This window comes from Chironomus tepperi, unplaced genomic scaffold (assembly GCF_022539635.2).
Source record: "Chironomus tepperi strain 1889 unplaced genomic scaffold, CSIRO-AGI_Ctep_v1 contig_199, whole genome shotgun sequence".
NCBI lineage: Eukaryota > Metazoa > Arthropoda > Insecta > Diptera > Chironomidae > Chironomus > Chironomus tepperi.
The window spans coordinates 7487-29715 of record NW_027226321.1 but is presented as its reverse complement, the minus strand read 5'-3'; the positions used below and the strand labels follow the sequence as shown (position 1 = coordinate 29715).

At 35.4% G+C, this 22229-nt stretch overlaps 1 protein-coding gene across 1 annotated transcript in view; it reads right to left on the bottom strand.

Annotated features, from left to right (window-relative positions):
• LOC139090055 (cyclic nucleotide-gated channel alpha-3) overlaps window positions 1–9326 on the bottom strand; it is a 108408-nt gene extending 99082 nt beyond the window's left edge. Inside the window, exon 1 of the mRNA XM_070639743.1 lies at window positions 9116–9326. Within this exon, the coding sequence (XP_070495844.1) occupies window positions 9116–9326 (211 nt within the window). The remainder of the gene's footprint in view (window positions 1–9115) is intronic.
• Between the last annotated feature and the right edge of the window lie 12903 nt (window positions 9327–22229).

Below are 22229 nucleotides of genomic sequence, written 5' to 3'. Positions count from 1 at the left end.
TGATTTTAGATTGATTAACCGGCTCATGCTGTTCGAGTCATTAATTGGAAATTAAGACAGATTTTGTTTAAATCTTTTTTCCAACTACTTCCTTAAGCTGAACAATACAACGTATTCATTCAAGCACCTCTACCGAGTCGACCAATTAACGATAAGACACAAAATTGCCATGACGTCTGATTTCTACTCATTTTTATGGCAATCAATGCAATTCTCCCCAATGTACTGCTCAGATAAATCACCAAAATCTCATCTCTTCCTCAATATCCTACAACTCTTCAAATTTTTAATCCCCACCACTCCAAATTTCATCAAGACATCCCGAAATATTTGATTAGCAGGGATGTTTCGCTTCTTTAGAGCATAAAATTGTTTACAATAATTCTTTTTATTTTTATACATATCATCCAAAATCCTTATACTCATTCATCACCGAATGCCGACATTTTATTTTTCAGTAAAATCATGTACAATATTTAGATTAAACAAACATTATAACTGAATGTTTGGTATGTATACATATACATATTATTATAATTTTGTAGATCAGGAGTGGGCAACCTTGGATTTTTAAAGGGCACACCTTGGTGGTGAGGCACGATCGAAACCGTATAGGACATACTGTATAAGGCTGTTCCGAAAAATTGTAGGCGGCGCACTAATGTGCACCAAGGATGTCGCAGACATGAGGTTGATCAGTAATGTGTCGCAGCACCAACGTTGCCGAAAAATGTGCCGCGACAAGGTTGCCCTATAATGTGCTGTAGCACCAAGGTTGTCCACTAATTTGCCGCGACACTAAAGTTGTCCACTAATGTGCCATGGTAACAAGGTTGTCCACTAATGTAACACGACACCAAGGTTGCCCACTAATTTCCCTTAGCTCTAAGGTTACCCACTAATGTGCCGAGGTATCAAGGTTGTCCACTCTAATGTGTCGATGTGCCGTGGCACCAACGTTGTTCACTAATGTGTCCCACCTCCAAGATTTCCCACTAATGTGCAACGGCACCAAGATTTCCCACTAATGTGCAACGGCACCAAGGTTGCCCTCTAATGTTTCGCGTCTCCAAGGTTATGTATTCAAGTCTTTTTTTATAAGAAAGTCAATTAAGTAAGTGAAATTATGTTTTTGATAGAAATGTAAAAAAAAAAAGGAAGTGAAATAAATAACTAAAAGAAAAGCAGCAACAACAAAGTATTTTTGCGATGAGAAAGTTCATAAGTTGAATGTATGGAGATTAAATATGTAAAGAAGAATATTTATCTCCTTCACTTCATTCAGTCTTTCATGATGTTAAGCTCTTATTTTGTGTTTCACACGCCTTCTGATGCTTAAAACAGATTTTTTTTTACTTCTTTGCTTGCTGTTGACTTCCGCGTACTCCTTATTCTTGTTAGTTTTTGATTGTTGAAATATTAAGTTGATGAATAATTTATTTAATGAGGGTTGTGAATGATGTGTCTTAGTTGTGTATGGTATTTTTAGAATATTTATTTGGTTGTAAGCAAAAGGAAGCATCATCATGGTATAGATTATCGATATTTTAGTTCGAAAATTTCGAAATTACTTCAAAATTAATTTCTACTTTTTCGAAAATATGAAAAATTAGATAATTTCAGAGTTCGAAGTCGACTCGGATTTTGTTTCGAAAGTTGATTTGATTTCTTATAAAATTCGAGTTAACTTCAAGTTCTGGATAATTAGATATTAACAGTCGATTTTTAGAATGACTACAAGTACAGTCTAGGTACTCGAACGTCACTAAGCGGGAAACTCAATTTTTATTGTCAAAACATGGGTCGAACTACACTTATCCACATTTTTACATGTGAGGCATTTTCAAAACACACCAGATTCTGTTTTTAACAACTCAGGATTCGGCTGGATCGGACTCAGCCGTAACGAGAAGACAAAATCACGTCATCTCCTTAAAAGAACGATGTAGCCTTATCGGTTAGGTGCCCTAGCGAATACGTTGTGCTGTTATTGGGGTAATTATTGTTACATAATTCTGAACGGAATACCGAGAACCTCCCAAATGCACAGCAACTCTGCTCTTTCCCCAAACTGACAAAATGTTACAATAGACCCTATCGACAATCTAGATTGCAGAACCTTCCAAATGCAACACAGTACTAAATTAGCCGAATGTGTGGCCTTTAGACAGTGCAAGGACAAATTCAGGAAGGTGACGGATTAGGAATCAAATAACCACCATAATTTGGAAACAGTTCTTCAATTTGCAAGGGTTTTAGGAGATCAAAAGTCAGTCCTGTCTAAATTCTTACAACAGTGTATTATACGAACTTGGTGCACGGTCTACGCACATTTTATATGACATTACATCGGTTTCGCATTAGTTTGGCACTTCATTTTTTCGACTTCGAATCAACTTCAGACGTCCGTTCCCGATCTCGAATATCTTCCTGATCGAGATTTTGGGAAAATATAAGAAAGTATTTTTTGTACAATTCTTATAAATGACAAGCCTTACTAAATTTCTTTAAAAGAGATATTAATAGCAACCTAATTCAATCAGCTACAAAATCACCAAACAAAATTCATCAAAAATTCCTCAAATCATCAAAATCTCCTTTCAACCACATCAAATCAACAGAATATTCCCATAAATTTCCATCATAAAGTTTCCATGTCACTCCAAATATCACCAAAAAAGACAAATGAAGAAAAATGCCTAAAAAAATCCCAAAAAAAAACTTTCCCTCAATCTCATAACCATTAGTTTGTCACAATCCTTAGTCTTACTTCATTCATGAATAGCTGTAACGACCATCAATTTATCATTTATATATCAAGCATGGAAGTTTAAACCTTCACACATCCCCAACAACAAAAATCTTTATTAACTCGAAAAAAAGGCAACGTTTCACTGCGTATCATGGTGAGTGATGATGAAAAATGGTTGAAAGGGACCATAAGACTCAAAAGAAGAATCTTCGCTGCCTTAACCTTCCCAAAAAAATCGTATTTTACAACAACAAGTAATAAAAAGTGTTAATAGATAGCAAATAAAATTTTCACATTTTATCCAATTTCTTCGACGTGTTTCCTTGATACGGAATTGCTTAAAAATTTATTTAGACATAGATAAGGAGAAAAGAAAGGCACAAGAAGCTTTATGAACCGAATAAAAAAAAGTCCAAAAAAGAAGATCTTGAAAAAGTTTATAAATTTAATTTATGATTCTTTTTTTTGGTGAGAATAAAAGTTTATCTATGGAATATAAAGGATGTATGTGCTGCCATAAATTAATAGTTTTGCTTTTGAGATCTTTTGTTAGTTTTATTATCGAAGTATTAAAGATTGTGAGGAGATAAGTAAATATAGTCTGCATAAGTTAAGCAAATATAGAATCATCAGATTATGGAGTGGATGTTTTATGGGGAATAACTGGGACAATGTATGCAGTTTAGAAGGAGGGATTATTGAATTCAAGGATTGAAAGCTATTGCAATATTCTGAAAGGCATGACGACGGGAAAAGGTTTAAAAATAGTGTCCTCAGATCGACATGACTCTAAGTTAGTACCGGATTTTAACGAATTTTACTAGTAAATGCTCGAAGACAGTGTCAGACCAACCTATGGACACAATATCCCGACTTATTCACACCATATGTCTATCGGGTATCTAAAATGAACGAGGATGCTTTGAAATAATTGGAATATCTCAAGTGGAGTTGGAATACATGATACAATCAACAATATGAGATTTTCGATGTTATTATTGCACATTCTAGAACATATCTAGGGATTGAATCTTCCTTTTCGAATCAAATTCTACAATACACGGTGCAAAAATAGCCTAAAAATCCAGTCTAAGGCCAAATAAATTCTGACCTGGTGCCAGATTTCTTTTAATTTTGCTTGGAGTCAGAGTAATACTGATCTGTAGCCGGATTTTTGGAATATTGCTTTAATAGTGCTTTTGAAGTATCCGCTATACTATCAACATTCATCAGGAGTGTATTCAAGAAAGAGGAACAGGGGTTAGTATGCTTTCTTGATACTGGGACTGGGTAAAAAATATGTGATGAAAAGGACAATATTTTAATGTTATTTTCGAAAATCTTCCTGGGCCGGGATTTCAGGAAAGCAAAGGAGTTAGTAGAGTTCAACCTCCAAACCCGTTCCGAATTTTTAGAAGAAAATTCTTCAATTTTTTAGGGTTTTTCGTGAATAATATCCCAAAAATTTTGCAATCCATTCAAAATGTTTCTGGCTACACCCCGACCCCTTAGTTCGAATTATTATTATCATTGTCTGGTCAAATTTCAAATTTATCCAAAAAAATAATTAATATTATATCCATAATACATTGTCATAATTTCAGTTATTAATTAATCGAAAACTTTTTCATAAATAATTATTTTTTTTATCATCCTCAATTCAATTAATTATCCATAAATCCAGAACGTCCGCAATTGGACATGAAAAAAAGGACTTGTAAATTGAATATTCAACATCGATTAATAAAATTATGGAATTAAATATAATCGTATGATAATAATAATGATAAGCTTAATAGAATATAATGTCAATGTATAATTCGATGAAAAAAAAAAACAATCCTGATTGTCATAAAGTTAAGGTATTTTATGGATGGATTTTAAAAAAATTTATAGTAAATAATGTTGGGAATTTGTATTAAAATTGTGTGGATTCCTGAGCAGTCAAGGAGCACACCCTAGAATATGTTCTCAAAATTGAACATATACAATAAAATTGATTGATATACTCAACAGCATGCTCATTTTGGCGAGTATGCTCATTGTCTATTAGAGTATTTATGAATATATGACGTCATTTATGAACGACTAAGATGTATGATTTGTGCAAAATTGCAGAGCTGCATACAAAAATGAAGATTTGCAGTTTTGGACGAACTATAATGTACAGTCAAATACTAGAGACCTGTGCATCTAAAATGCAGGAAATGCAAGCTTGCGATTCTTGGCCAAACCCTACTAAAATGATCAAACCAGCTAGATTTCTCAACATCCCTAATTAGCAGAAGTTATCGAAAGATAGAGCTACCTACAGACGTTCTTTAAACACAGCAATCTGCGGGCCCCAGCCAAGGAAGTAAGTAAGTAAGTATTCGTGCATCATTGGTTCGGGACAGTAATAATGGGACGATGGGACAGTATTGAGGCACAAATGAAATCTATACTATCCCCTACCATACCACCATCGAAGGAATCGACTCTAATCTAAAGTTGGCAAGATTTCAAAGTCCAGTCGACTCCATTAAAGTCCGGATTCCCAAAAAAGTGAAGTTGGACTCCATGTAGTCTGGACTTTTTAGATTTTTGGAATCCGGACTCCTAAAGTCCTACCAACTCTACTCCTAACTATAAAAATTCCAAAAATAAGCACAACTTTACATAATTTAACTACGACTACTCCACATTATTTCCCTTTTTCATCTACATTAAATAGCATAAAATATCAAGTCATCCATTAAATAAAATTAAATTAAAATAATCAATCATTTCCTCAAGTAAAAATTTTCAATTTCTTTCATTTTATTTGTAGTTAATCTTCATCGTATTTAAAAATAGATTTTACTTTTTATGCTGCCACAAAGTCTTAGATGTCTCATAAACTGTGCTGTATAGCACGTAGTATTATCGGAAATCACATACACGAGGCAATTTGTATATGAAATGGCAAAAAATTGGGTCTGTAATAACATGGCATAATGGAAGTAATGAAGAATTTTATTTGTCAACTCTGTTGTGAATTATTGCTGGAATTTGTCTTAAAAATTGGATTTTGGATGTTTAGGAATGATGAGTTTTTGTAACGGAAATTTGAAATTTGAATTGTGTTTAGATGCTTTTTTAATGAACAGTATAATCCAGAAGGCACATGGTGTATAAATGGTCAAAAATTGAATCTCAGTCTAGAATGACTCTTGTCTCATGCCTGACTCGATGAAACTCGACTTCAACATAACGACAAGTCAGCCTGATTCCAGATTTTCAGCCATTTTTACGCCACGTGCTTTCCAGATAAGTTCTGCATTTCAATCTAATTTTAATTCACTTTTAATTAAGCATAGTAGGTGCAAATACAGTACAAAACATAGAAGAACTGCAAACACAAACTTCTGCATTGTTTCATCACTTGTATCAACATTTAAAGATTGAGTATGATTCAACATCCCCAAAAACTTTTTACCCAAAAACGAACAATTCAGCATAATAATCTGATTTAAGTCATTTTATTTCCATTTCTATTCAAATTTATACTAATATGTATAGAGGGATATTTAGTATCATCAATTTATAGAAGGGTTGGGATGCAGGTGGGAATGATCTGTGGAAGGATTCGGAGTCAAAGGTTCTGCAAGTGACTCTTTATGCAGATTGTCATATTCTGCCAATGACCCTTTTGTAGGTTGTCACCTTCCGCCGATGAACCCATCCCTAGTTTGTAACCTTGGATTATGGCCCCCCTTCGTTCAGATTGGCACTACAGAGGTCATCTGCAGGTAACTTTCTTCTGCCGATTGCCCCTTCTACTGGATGTTACTTTTCAAAAATGGTCTCTTTTTGAAGGGTCTCATCTCCCTTCGATGGCCATATTCGCTGGGAAAGACCTTTCGCCGATGTCCCCTTTTGCAGATTTCAATTTTCTGCAGATGATCCCAAACGAAGTTGTCCCTACCACCGTTGACCCCTTCCTCAGGTTTTCACAATCAACATGCCCCTTTTGTCGGTTTCTTCATTTCTTCGGAAACATCCTTCCGCAGATTGGCATTTTTCGTCGATGGCGCCTTCCACAGGTACCACCTTCCACTGACAGCCATTCCATCGATGGACAGCTCGAGTGGTTGTCACCTTCCCCCAATTGCCCCATTTCACAGGTTAATTAAAATGTCATCAGCAAAAGCTCTGAAAGGCCACCTTCGAATGTGATCATCTAAGGTAGGCATCCACCTGTGGAACGTGGACTGACAAGCGATAAGCCCCAACTCTGATCAGCAAAATTACAAAGTTTTATTTTCCCAATTCAAAACTTTATTCTGAAGCTTTAACCTCTTTCATTCTGTTTTTTTCTTCTCTCTGTTCAAGTCTGCAACTTTTTTCCAACTTTTTTTGCTTGAACAAAAAGAACATTTAAGATAAATTGAGTGCCCTAATTAATCTCAATCCACAAATAGAAATAACAGAAACTGAATGAAAAATTCAGTGTCGAAAAAGCTGCAAACTTTTCTTCAATAAATTTTCTTTCTTCAACTTCCGTCATGGAATGAAAAGACAGAACAAAGGAACTGTATAAGAAAAATGATGATTTTTTTTTTTTGGCAAATTGAAGGGCAATGGGGATATACATCCATCCAATTTTTCTCACTTAGTAAATGACATCAAAAAACTATTTGTCACATAGATAAACTTTTGGTTCCATTCAACGCAACTTCACACCTTTTCCATATATCATCATCTTAGTTTAGTCTATCATTTTGGGTGATTTTAGAGATAAAGTGAGTATTTGTTTTTTATGGGGCGGAACTGATTGGATTTGATGATGGAAGAGATGAAAAAGTTTTTTTGTTGGAGGGGAGACTTGAAAGAATGATTGACAAGATTAATTCATGAATTGTGGATGATGTAGAAATTTGGCAGAGTCGATTCTTGGGTTATTTAGTGATATTTATCAATAGTGAATCAATAGTGTATGGCAGTAGAGGGCAACTTTTTTTAGCCACGACACACCTCAGTGACACTGACACTTCAGACACTACAATAAAGAGTACTGTCCTTACTATACTTACTGTATTTTCATATAAATTCAACCAGCGCTTGAGTTTTACACCAATGTGCCGTAATAGATAGGTTGTCCACCACAGGTGTATACATGCAATGGCGTAGTCAGAGTCTTATACATTTTCTTAAAGGCATAGGTTCGATTCCTATTATGTCCATTTTATATAGATTGTTGTAGCTACAGTTATAAAAATAATTTATAATTCTGTACTTAAATGAGAATCGAACCCTTGAGCTATTGATTACGCACCTAAGATACTCTAGCTAGTAGCTACTAATTCAGCAAACCGTGGAAAAACACATGACAATTTTACAATTTAATTAAGATTTTTGACCCAATACGCCCTAGTAAATTAAAGAATTTAGGAAGATACTGTAGAAATGAACAAGAATCTAACCCCATGTTGCCATGTCACTGACACTTGGCCACATTCGATGTGATCTGTCCTCAGACTAAATTCAAGTCGGCCTGGAGTCCGTTTTCCAGCGTGTGATTTCCTGGAGTTTCAATTAGAAAGATGGAAGACGAAGACTTGACCCTAATATTCCACCTTGACCCCCTCCTCTTGGATACCCTCTCTTAGAAGTGCCTTTGTAGTAAATATTAATCAATACAACATTTGAATTGAAGATAGACTTGATCCCTTATAAAGCGAGGATGTATCCCTTATAAAAAAAGGATTTTTCCTCCATATGTCCCTAAACAGTGTCTCAATATTCAAAATCCATCAAACCACGAAATACTCTCCATCAAAACAACAACATAAAAGCACACCAAGGCCAAAGCCTCCACTTAACAGATGACAAGTAGATCTATCTACAGAATCACCCTCAATCTAGTCTAGGTAAGTATATATGGCAAGAAAGAGATAAAAACCAAATAAAACAAAATGTAAAGTAGAAGAAAAATCGTAAGTAGAGTTGATACAATAGCAGCAAGGAAGAAGGGATCAAAAAAAAAGAGAAGATAAATGTGAATAAAATGAAACAAAACAGCAATCATATTTAATGGTTTCCATCATCCTCATCATTCACAAGACTGTACATGAGAGAGAATTGTTCGGTTGTATCAGGAAGAGATTCACACACACGCAGACATGATAAAAGCAAGTAAAATTACATCGAAATAGAACATAGGGAGGAATGATTCATTACAATGAACACGAAAATCATTGCAACAATGATGATATATACACTTAAGCCTAGAGATGTAGGAACGAGTGAGTTCCTTATAAGATAATTTACAGATAAATCATTTGCCAGAGTAATGCTTAGCATTTTCTTATTTTTGAGAATTTGTTGATTGTCTGCACTTACCAGGTATATAGCGAGGACCATTCAACGATAGACTTCCATATGATACACGACCACACGCTTCTGTGCCACTATTTGATACAACTGCAATCTCATCTAATTCATGTCCTGGTGAAAGACTATTGCCTACAAGACGTGTTGATGATGCGCCTGTTGCTTGATTTGAATCTTTACGACCAGCTAATGATAACACCAGCCTTTTGGCTGTTGACATAATGGCGCTAACTGCAAAATATAAAGCATAATTGAATTAATCAACAGGAACTTTATTTTATTATTCAAATACAGGCACCGCAGTGATGCTCAATATTTATTTACGCGGATTGTTGATTCATCTCAATTTTTTTTTTTTTTGATCCTATAAACCTCATCTCGTGTTGTTGTTGCTGCTGCTGTGGATTGCCCTTTTTTTGTTCATTTTGAAGCACATTTCAATTATTGTTTTACAGACAATTAACTTGTATGAATGCTTATATGCATGAAATTTATGGTCCGTGGAATTTTAATCTACTACTGTAATCATTTAATGCTCGGAACAATAGAGGAAATTGAAGTACATTCACGAAAGGATGCACAGTAAAATTTTTTGAAAACTGTTGAATATTTTTGGACGAGTTGTTTGACTTTGATTACTATGATTGCTATGATGTGGGATAGGTTGAAACATTTGGCTTACTGGGATTGAAAGGGATTTAAAAAATTGGGTTTCTGAAATTTTCGGTTTTGACAATTTTTGGAGATCGAGATCCAGGAGATATAGCCAATAATTTCTTAAGCTGGAGTTTTGATACTTTTTTGTGTGAATTGCCAAAGTTTAGAAGGATTTGGGAAGATTATTTTCAAAAAAGAAGGGGATCCTTGACTGCCAAACCAACCTTTCCTTCCCCTCTCTTCTCCCTACCCCATTGCTCCATCTCCCTACCCCATTGCTCCATCTCCCTACCCCTCCTCATAATACCTCTCTCCCTCTTCTATTTCTCTTCCCAACCATATCTTCCACTGTTTTTTGACCGCTCTTTTCCCCTTGTACCCCATTCTATTCTTCCTTCTCTCTTTCTCTTTTTCTCCATGAATCAGGAACATATTCAATCAAAACAGTCAGGAGATGCCGAGAATTCTTGCAATGCGCAATTAATTTGTAGACAAGAACATATATTAGAACTAGATATTAACTTGCCATTAACAAGTTATAATGTAATTTTCTGTCGGTTTTGTAACCCCGAACTACGCATTTTGACAGTGACAATTCGAATGTGGCTATGTTACCCAAACAGACAAGAACCATGTTTGAGAGTACGCTCGTAAAATTGAGTATACTCCATTTTATTGATTGAGCATACTCATTTACATATTCATTTAGATGAGTATGCTAATTGTCTAGTAATGCAATAATCATAACGTATTGAAGATATTGTTCATTATATAAGGAGTTTGTGTCATTTTTGGACCTATTGAGTAAATCTCAATACTATTTGTGAACAGCCCAATAAGCAACAATATCTTAACAATAGCTCAAAACTGACATCTTCCAAATTCAAATTTCATAGAAACAAGATATGGACTCGTTGACTCATTCCATCCTGCATGCCTTGCGCAGTGGTGGGCAACCTTTCATATTTCAAGGTTATCTATGATGATAAGCCACGATCGGGGCATTTCAATCATGACATTTTCTAAGAAATTTAACGACACATATGATGTCAATCACTGGGAAGTAGAGGGGCTTTAAGATGCTGTTAGACTTCAAGCAATGAATTGTTTCCATTGGAGATTTTGAGGGAGGGGGCAGTGTCAAAAAGTCAATTTTTCTACGTTACTTAACAACTGAACTTCCCCCAAAAATTTCTTAAAATTTAATAAAAATCTATCCAAAATAATCCTTTAAAAGCTTTTCCCATCTTCCCAGAAATCATCTTAAAAAATGCATAACTTCCATTAGCTCAAACGAAGACAATGAGTAAGCATTTATATCCCTTAACCTAGATACTATTTAGAGTAGAATATATTTCATATCATTAAACTAATTTGGAATGTCTGAAGATTTTTGTCTACAATCCACAATATTATTAATACTAATGATGCTCATAGGGTCATAAGCTATAGTGGAACTAAAACTTAGACAAATTATGATACATTTTGGCTCCAAAAATGAATGTCATAACATTAAATATTCCCAAATGGGATCAATTAGGTCAGCAACTCTCGGTAAATAAGCAGCACACAAAAAAAAAGGAAATGAAAACTTTTTTTATTTGTGTGTTTGTCTATTTATATGCACGACATAACATCCTCATACTCAACATACACGATTCTGTTAATTCTATTGAATACTATATCCATTCACAAAAATGGAATCAATCAACGCTGATACGAAATGTTCTCAATTTATTGAACAATAGATTATCAGATCATTCGATACATGCCAACTTCAACAATAACCAACTGTGACATTAACAACAAGCACAAACACAACAAGATGAACTTATGTACAAATGTGCTCTTTTATAGAGCGATAGCTTTAAGCGATATTGCAACAGAGTGATGCAAAAGAATGTTGTTATTTTTTTTGTGGATGCGACTGAAGGGAATTGGAAATGAATTGACTGAGAAAAAGGAAAGGAACTGCCAAGAACAGAATGTTTATTTTAGAAGTTGTTGAAAATTCTTTTATTCAAATTTGAATAAATTTCGATACAGTTACGGTTGACCCATATTGAAATGTTGCAAACACGGCGACGAGTAAATTTAGATTCAAATGACTGCTAAGTGGCGAATTTAGCTATTTGTGTCATGTGAAACTAACTTAATTCTAACTGTACTGCCAACTCGTCATCGTAGTTGGCAAAATTCTAATAAAAGCTGATCGTGGATCGATTTCTCAGCTTACCCGGGATGTTTTACTCTACCGTATCTTACCTGAATAGACAGAGCTGTATAAGGATACTCCGCCTACTCTAGATGTCCTAAATTACTCTACTAAACTCTTTCCTAGGTACTCTAAGTACGGAGCAATTTTAGGATAGGTGAAGTATCGTAGGATGCTTAGAAAAGTGTTCTAGATAGGCATCCTAGAATTGCCTAGATAGGTATTCTAGATGTGTGTCCTATTAAAGCCTGAGAATGGATCCAGAAAGGTATCCTAAGATAGCCTAGATAGGTATTCTTAGCATGCATTCTAGGACAACCTTGGTTGGTATTCTAAATGGGTTTCTTAAATAGTCTAGGTAGGTATTTTATGTTGATATCCTAGAAAAGTCAAAGTAGGTGTTCAGGTGGACATCCTAGGATAGCTTAGGTAGGTATTTTATGTGGGTGCCTTAGGATATCCCTAGCAGTGTATCCCGAATAAATTAAGAATAACCTCGAGAGTAGGTTTTGACTCTCATAGTACTTCGATACCAAACCTTGACTGAAGAATCTTTTATGTAAGCATGTTTGATTTTGCGAGGTGGATTATCAGGAAATTATTTAAGAATCTAGGCGCTGATTTTCTCTATGAATGTCTAGAGAGATTTTTGGATTTTTGACTTTTCACAATTCATTGAAAATCGATAGGTAAACACTCTAGCTTCAGGAGATACCTAAGTAAGGTCATGGATCACGATTTGATGGACCTTACAGCAGGATCTTAAGCCAATCAGTAAAATAAATAGTTAAAGCTTCAAAACTTTTCAATTGCTTTTCACCAAACAGATAATAAACCTAATTAAACACCATCCTACCCAGCCTTCAAAGTGATTCAAACTATCTCCAAATAAAAACAACAAATTCAATTAATTCTCCCAAAAAAAAAAAGAATTCCTCCCTTAAAAACAGAAAGCATTACAAAAAACATCCAAAAAAAACAAAAGCAGTAATTGAATAAAATACAAAATAAATAAATGTAGATAGTAAGTACATAAAACGGAAATGGTAATGGAGAGACAATACTGTACACAAAGAGCCATGGAATGAGAATGAGCAGTTGCAGAACTTTTGGCAGTCGAATAAACAGCCAGACAAGCTGTGATAAAAAAAAATCCAACAACAACAAAAATTGAAATGGCGAAAATGCAATGACGTCATTGGCAGTGGAACAAGTGACCTAGTTTGTGGAGTTTTTTGGGAGTGAGGATGGATGAGCAGGAGGTGTGAAGGCGTTGATTTGTTCAATTATCATATTTTGAGTAGGAATTTATTTGGTATTTGGATCGAAAATATTTAAAGTTTTGGGATTGTTGTGGATGTACTTTAGTGGATGTACTTTACATTTTTCTAGTCATTTTCATGCTGCTTGAACCCAAAAAGTGAGGTTATGTCCCAAAAAAAAAGCTAAAAGTTCACGTAAAATATTCATGAATTTGCATATGGATTGTCATGTGCACCGTGCCTGCACAACAGATATGAATATAAACTTTTCATCCTGTTCTTTGTAAATTTATAATAATATAAAAATGTCATGATGCCTTCATAAGCTTGGCATGGCAATCCAGCTAAATGAGAAGGGGACACGAAAAAAAATAATATTTTAAATTTTTTTTATTTATGTGAAATGAATTTTATATATTTTTTTTATATCCTTCGCGGTACTAAATGTGTCGCATTAAAATGTGTACTTTATGGGATGATATTAAGGTAGGTGTGGAATCTGGTAAGGGGAAGGATTTTAGGTATACAGTTACACTTACATGTACCCCTATACAAACAGGTGATGCATATTCTTTGGTATACCTTAGGATAGGGATTAGAGTAGGTGCATACCTTGGATAGAGGCAAGTGTAGAGGTATGCGTTGGGTAAACGTATGGTTGAGCTTAGGAGTAGGTGTAGGAGTAGATATTGGGTTAAGAGCATGTCGGAAACCGACTCCCCAAATGTGTATTGAATTGAATCAGCTAAGAGCATGTAGATTAAAATGTATATTCAAATTTTAGAAACGATCCGAATGTTTTCCATAAAATTGGGGTGTCAAATCGAATTCCTGAAACTTATTCCAATTTTTTGGGGTTATCTGATCGATTTTGGACCTTGATCCAATAAAATAATTAGAGCTGAGCAATGAGGATTGCATAGAAAAATATAGTTTAAGTCAGGATTATGCCACACTCACTAACATCCCCAGTAGCTCAGTAGATAAGAGCACCTGGAGCATGGGTTTAATGTCTCACTTACCGAGCATTAAGAAAGCATGAGTTCGAGTCTCACTCAGTAGAGAAAATGATCACGAATAGCACATATCGACTAGTTGATCAAAAATCCAGCCTCAAACCCGTAAAATTCTGACTTGGTATCATATTTAGTTTAGATCCGTCACCATTCCAGATTCATGTCGGTCTGGTGCCGAATTTTGGATCAATCAACCGACTTGTGCTATTCAGGTATACCAAGCAACTGCCTTTCAAGATAAAACTCATCCTTAATTCCATCCACGCAATACAATTTCACCATAATCCGTCACTGCCTGCCCCCCTGATGCCATTGCTCTTTCATCTCATATCATACCTTCAACTCCATCCACTTTTTCACCTTACAACACATTCATCCTGTTATCCCGCATAATGATATATACAGTCTGTATATTTTGTTCATCCTGCAGATGCCCCCTAACGAACAACATTGCTACACGTGACATATTTTTTTATTAGCATAATGCCTTATGCAGAAGAACCGAGAAAATGTTCTGTTCAGAGTAAAAAAACAAGAAAATGTTCTATTTTTAGGCAAATGAAAAGTGCCTCGAGACAAGCGAAAAAAAAAGAGAAGTAAATAGAAAAACTTTTCCTTCTCGCTTTGTGTGTGGAAATGAAAGGAAAAAATTGAAAAAAGAAAGTTTCTGTCATTTTCTGCTACAATTCTCCTTTTTATACCTTAGAATATGTGTACATTGTCATGCAATATACGAAACCTCAAATTTACTTTTAATGGTTACAAGTTCAAAGCTGTTGAAAATTCTTATTTTATTTGCTTTCCTTTTTGTTCCGTTACATCATGTGTAGATGAATGGAAGAGGGAGCAGCAATGCTTATGTGAATATATTCGTGACATCATTATGGATGGCTGATGGATCGAAGTGTGAACTAATCGGCTATGATGAGGAAAATTCAAAAATTTACAGCTTAAAAAATATAGCAGGTGGATCAAAGGGTATTGAGCCCGAGCAACACAATGATGTGAGCTCCTGGCAATATAATACAGTGAACCGCATTTTATGCCGTAAAGATGAGTCAAAATCAGCCGGCATGATGCCATTAAGGAGCATCTTTCCATTAGAAGCACCGACACCCGAGCGACACAAATGAAGAAGGCACCGCCACGGAGCTTTTAAGGCTTATTTTTAACATCCAAATTTACGTTTCCGTTAAAACTTCCTTTTAAGGCTATTTTTAGGCAGCCACATAAGGACTTCCAACGGCTCTGTTCTAATTCTAGGCAAACATATGGACATTTAACGGAGCCATTAAGCTTCCTTTTATGGCTTGTTTTGACAGCCATATAGACGTCCAATGGCTCCGTTAAGCTTCCTTTTAAAGCTAATTATAGACAGCCATACGGACGCCCAATGGCTCCGTTAAGCCAAACGGCTTCGTTAAGCATCCATATGGCTGCCAAAAATAAGCCTTAGAAGCTCCATTTCAGATTCTTCTTCATGTATATCTCACGGGATATAGCGGATTCCCCATTGAACTCCCTATGTTCCTCAGAAACATATCTCCAAAAATATTTTCAGGTTTGTATGAATGTCACGAATGTTCAGGAATGTTCTGGATATATAGAATTAAGTGCACTTACTTTTGTTGCTTTACACAGGCATTCAAAAATGTACTGAACATGGAAAGTGTTGAAAAATGTAACAAAAAAAAACTTTTATTTTTATGGTTAAATTATCCAAGTGGATGTACTGTAAAAATTTTAATTTATTGTAGTTTCGGAACATAATTGTTGGCTTTGGAATGTGAAAGTAAATTAATGAAGTTGAGTTGGTGGTGTTGGAGTATATTTAGCACCTTGAAGTTTTAATTTGGTCATGTAGGACATTATGATGTCCTGTTTTATAGAAGATGGGTCAAAAAAGGTTGAGATGATTTAATAATTCTTTAAAAATGTCAAAATAGGAGTCGTGGATATTCCATTCAAGGGCTCTGGAGGCTGTGGCTTAGTCTTAGAGACTGAGAAGTTGACAAATTTTGAGATTGAGACTTCGAAAAATTATTTTTTAGCCAGACTAGGTCTTGGTCTCAGTCTCGGTGTCAGTCTCGAAAATTCGTAAATACCCATACTTGTGAAAACCACTAGCTCTATTACCCTGAGACAACCTCTTTTGTAGACTATTCCCTAGTGAAGCCGCATCAATAATGATGCCAAAAATTCTGTTCAGAACTTTCAAAAATCTAATATTAATATTCTAGCAATTTTGGCAAGCTATGAATGCATTCTAGAAGCTGCAAAAGTTACACGAAGTAAAACAGTGATAAAAGGTTGTCAGCCTAATATTGGAATGGTATTCCTGCAATACTCCATCAACAGTGAATGGAATATCAGTGAGAATGTATTAGTAAGGGAATCCACTGTACCAAGCAATTTGCTTTGATAAAAGTTACCACATTCATAAGTGAATTGCAGTGACTAGGTTGCAATATGGCTTCATTACGCATCTGGATGGATTTAGTTATTATACAATGGCCCAGTGATCATCGGTTTCGAGACTTGACATGATTCCACATATGGTCAGAATAAGTAAGTAATCTTCAAAGCAGCAATTCACGACATCGCATTTGCAAAAGTGTATGGCTGTAGCATAGACAGTCGCCTAATTTTGTTTGTCTTCCCTATATGCTTTATCACCAACATAATTGGAGAATATAAGTCCTTGGAGACTGCTTATGCTAAACGACCTCAAATCATACAAATTTTGAGTTTGATCCACTCCACTCAGCAATAGTCTTCAATATTCTAAATATACAACGTCGTTATATTCTTTAAAAATCAACATTAATCTCCAATTCCATTTTACTTAGACGAAAACACAAAATTCATTAAATTATCCCCAAAAATAGTAAACTCAAAACTCATTCAAAAATCCATCACAATCATCCCCCCGCAAATTTTGTTCCACAAAAAATTAATTAACTCAACAAATGTTTCACAATTTTCATCTAAAAAAAGCAAAAAACTTCAATGGAAAAACAGCAAACAGCATCAAGGCATCCCATTTGTGGTTATTGCCAAAAGGCAATTAAAATTTTCATTTTCAAAAACTCAATTCCAAATTCTCGGAAGCTGCCTCTTTTTCATATCAATAATAAACATTATGTACAAATGGAATTAAACATCACGCTTTATACAGTCAGTCACACAGAAAATTAAACGCACCAAGCACAGCCAAAAAACCAAAACTTTGATTAAAAATAAGAATTTTTTAGTCTATAGAAATGAAATATACACAATGGAATATGAAACAATTAATTACTGTCGTAACGAGATAGGGTTCAGTCTCTAATTCACAGCATCAGCCCCTTGTGCACATGTACACACAAAAAAAAGAGGAGATATATTCGTTAAAGCAGAAAAATAGACAATAGGAGAAATGATATAAAATGAATAAAACATTTATTACTCGAATGAGCTTGAGAGTCTGCTGTCTGACGCAAATATTACAGTATTTCGTCATTGTCGTTGCTTTGTGTACAGATGAGCAGAGTTGGCATAATATTCAACATAATTATGAAGTTGATGAAGATGTCAAATAGAGCAGTTTAGAATGTGTCGACAATAAGAATGACAGAATATGTTCCTGATGCCGAGACCAAGACTGAGACTCCTTGGGTAGTCTTGAAATCGAGACTTTAGGAAACCTTAATTAACAGCTGTCCCTAACATACAAAGATCATCCTCACATTAATGAGTATACTCAAAGCATGCTTTTTTCATACAAATGAGCATGCTCACAAAAGTGAGTATACTCAGAGTATGCTCTTTGTCTGTTAGGGTGTTATGATTTTAGAAACTAAAAAAAGTGCATTTTTTCATACAAAAATGTGTCAAAGTCAGCTATCATGCTGCCGTCAGAACTATGCTTTCTCGCTATCGGGATTGGGATTCCCGAGATTTCCCGATCGAAAAATTCCGGGAAATTTTGAAAATCTCAATTCCGATTCCGATCCCGAAAATTTATCGGGACCGGGATTTCGAGAATGGATACTCAGAACAACATCGCGTTTTACCATTAATATGCCGATGGAGCGAACACGCTGTGTTGATCGAGTGAGACAATAAGAAGCAGATGCAATAAATCGGTATAATCGTAAAGTATAAGATGAGAAACACTATATTAAGTGCTCAGAGGTTAGATTCTAGTCAACATCTAAGATAAGCTCGAGATCAAAGTTGAAGCCAGAAATATTTTAAGGTCGAGAGTTGGTTTGGAATGCAATAATTTAGGGGTTTTAGGATTTTTGCGTCGAAAAACTCAATTAAATCAATGAATTTAGTCCACCAAGGAAATGGAGAGTCTGCCCCAAATCGTCTTCTTTTGGGTACACCCCTATAAGAGCGCAATCCAAGGAAATCATACTTAGGGGCCGATGGATTGATAAATTCTTGATTATACCCATGTAAATGCTCTAGATATCTCTATGCTGAACAACTAGCTTCAGGGTATTGATTCTATAATATTCGATTGGAATAACCTCGATTGACAGCTACTCAAGTGAAGATTGAAGAAAATTATCAAGAAATTAATTGAATAGGACATTGAGGTTCAGTTGAGATTCAAGTCAATCTGAATCTTATATGAACTCAACTCGACATTCCATCCAAAATCTGAGTCGACTTTACACTCTGGTTTCACCTTCCAATGACACAAAATTCTAGGGTTCGCCCAGATGCGCAGGCCTGCATTTTTCTGCATCTGTGCATCTATGCGCATCTAATTTTGACAAACCTTACCAAATTCCCTCAAATCTACCCAAAAATCAACCCTGCCTTCCATAAAGAACAAAGCACAAAAGAGAGAAAGCAAGAATTTTATGGATGATAGCGAAATGAATGTAATTGAGTGTCAGATAGTAATTAGAATTGTACAAATTATTCATTTTATCTTCTTTTTTTTTCGTACACTCAAACCCTTTTCATTCCTCGTACATATTTACTGATAAGAATGAGATACTTCCATTTTCCACACAAACTTTGATGATGGAACGATTTTATAACCGGAATATTTTTAAATACATTATTATTATGTACATAAGATCGCATCTGTTTTTGATAATGTTTCCATGCTGCCTTTTTTTTCATACACACATCTATGAACATAAATTGTTAACTGCTATGTGATATAATTAATCAACAATATTCATGCCTCAGCACTACTCAATTTACATAGATTCTAAACGTTCTGTCTTGTCTTGTCGCCGTTTAGAGGAAGATAGACTGTGGAGCGTCGTCTGAGTGGGGTTGGAGCTATCAGGGGTGTATTCAGGGGGAAGACCCCATTTTTTGGGAAATCTCGTCAATTTTTTAGGGTTTTTTGTGACAAAAATCACAAGACATTCCGTAAATTTTGGTGATCCATTAAAAAGTGACCCGCATACCCCTCCCACATACACCAAAGTACTCTTGGAAGGAAGCTGTGATTTTGGTGATCAACAGACGGAAGCGTTAGAGCCATAGAATCAACGATATAGCTAAATTGCCAGCCATAGAGTTAAATAGCCAGTCATAGAGTTATACAGCTCCTCTTGGAAAGAAGCTGTGGTTTTGGCGATTAACAGACGGAAAAGAGGCAATACAGCCATAGAGTCAGCGATATAACTAAACAGCCACTTTTAGAAGCTATATTATGGGCAATTGACAGGCAAAAGCTATAGAGCAAGCGATGGAGCAATAAAGCGAAAAAGCCAGTCTTAGAGTCATGGAGCCATTTGATGGGTTTGGGCGTCATTCGATGGATACCATGGATCACAATTGATCTGTACAACAAGCATAGTAATTAAGTACCCCAACCCTCTGGCTGCACTCCTGGGTTGGGGACGAAAGCCAGCCATACAGACAGCATTAGGCGTTATCTAAGGAAGATTGTGAACCACAATTGATCTGTACGGCAAGCTAAGTAAGCAAGGAACCCCTACCCCCTGGGTACGTCCCTGAGTTGTATATTCTAAATGCGAATTATTGAGTTATAAATTCTATTTTTAAGGAATTTTAAACTTTAAGCGATTTTTAAAAATATCTAAAAAAAACGTTAAAATTCCAGTCACATCCTTAAAGTCTCTTCCGCATCATTCGGACATTTCATTCCATATCATCAATTTTTCATTTGTTTCTCGCTTTCATCCACTTGCAACCAATATGCTTAATCATGGATGAAGATGAGCTATGCAATAAAAAGAAGAGGAAACGGCGTCTTCTTCACTTCTTCTTATTATTCCATCCATCCATAATTTTTTTTTTCTATTTTTTTCTTCTTTGCCTTGTTACACGATACAGTCAATAACACGACAAACTTGGCACAAGAAAAAATGGCTAAAGTAAAGAATGAGCAAAAAATAAGCTATTGAAGGGAAGAGAGCGTAAAGGATATTATAAGAATGGAATCAACTTACAAAAATGGCTAAGTAAACAATATTTTCATTTTTATCGAGTTATGCTGTTGGTTGTGAATGAAAATAGCAAGAAAATGTGCTTAAAAGAAGCGAGCTTTAATTTTTTATAAATAGCACATATACCAACATTGAAATTGATGGTTTCATGTTCCATTCCTTATTTTACATCCTCTTTTCAAGCAGATGTTTTAGATCACTCTCAATTTGGAGATGAAATTTGAGACAAACTACAGAATCTGTAGTAAAAGTTTGATGTATAGTAAAGTTGATGCCTTTATAAAATCAATATTGCAGGGATGTAGGTATGAACATAGCCAGATTGATATGCCAGAAGCATAGCCAGATCAATATGGCAGGAACTTAGCCAGATAAATATGGCATGAATGTAGTCAGATTAATATGGCAGGAATGTAGCCAGATCAATATGGCTGAAATGTAGCCAGATCAATATGGCTGAAATGTAGCCAGATCAATATGGCAAGAATATTGCCAGATCAATATGGCAGCAATGGAGCCAGATCAATATGGCAGGAACTTAGCCAGATAAATATGGCAGGAATGTAGCCAGATCAATATTGCAGGGATGTAGGCAGATCAATATAGCAGGAATATAGCCAGATCAATGTGGCATGAATATAGCCAGATCAATATGGCAGGAACTTAGCCAGATAAATATGGCAAGAATATAGCCAGATCAATATGGCAGAAATGTAGCCAGATCAATATGGCTGAAATGTTGTCAGATCAATATGGCAAGAATATTGCCAGATCAATATGGCAGAAATGTAGCCAGATCAATATGGTAGGAACTTAGCCAGATAAATATGGCAGGAATGTAGTCAGATTAATGTGGCAGGAATATAGCCAGATAAATGTGGCAGGAATGTAGCCAGATTAATATGGCTGGAATATAGCCAGATCAATGTGGCATGAATATAGCCAGATCAATATGGCAGGAACTTAGCCAGATAAATATGGCAAGAATATAGCCAGATCAATATGGCAGAAATGTAGCCAGATCAATATGGCAGGAACTTAGCCAGATAAATATGGCAGGAACTTAGCCAGATCAATATGACAGGAATATAGCCAGATCAATATGGCAAGAATATTGCCAGATCAATATGGCAGAAATGTAGCCAGATCAATATGGTAGGAACTTAGCCAGATAAATATGGCAGGAATGTAGTCAGATAAATATACCAAGAACTTGTCCAAATCAATATGGCAACATTTTAGTCAGATCAATATGGCAGGAACAGCCAGATCAATATGGCTGTGGGTTGGATAACCTCAAAAACCCCACTTTTTTCTACCTCCATAAAACCCCAAACCCCTTCCCACCCTGAATACACTTCTGTCATGATCATCTATTATGTGCTACTAAGATACATTAGAGCTGTTAACCTTTTATCATAGATCTAGATCAGTATTGTGTGACTTTCTTATAAAATTCACAGTTTCTTGCCTAACAAGGTAGGTGAGTCACTTATCCTACCTTCAATATCAACCCCATCTCCCAACAAACTCAGATATTCC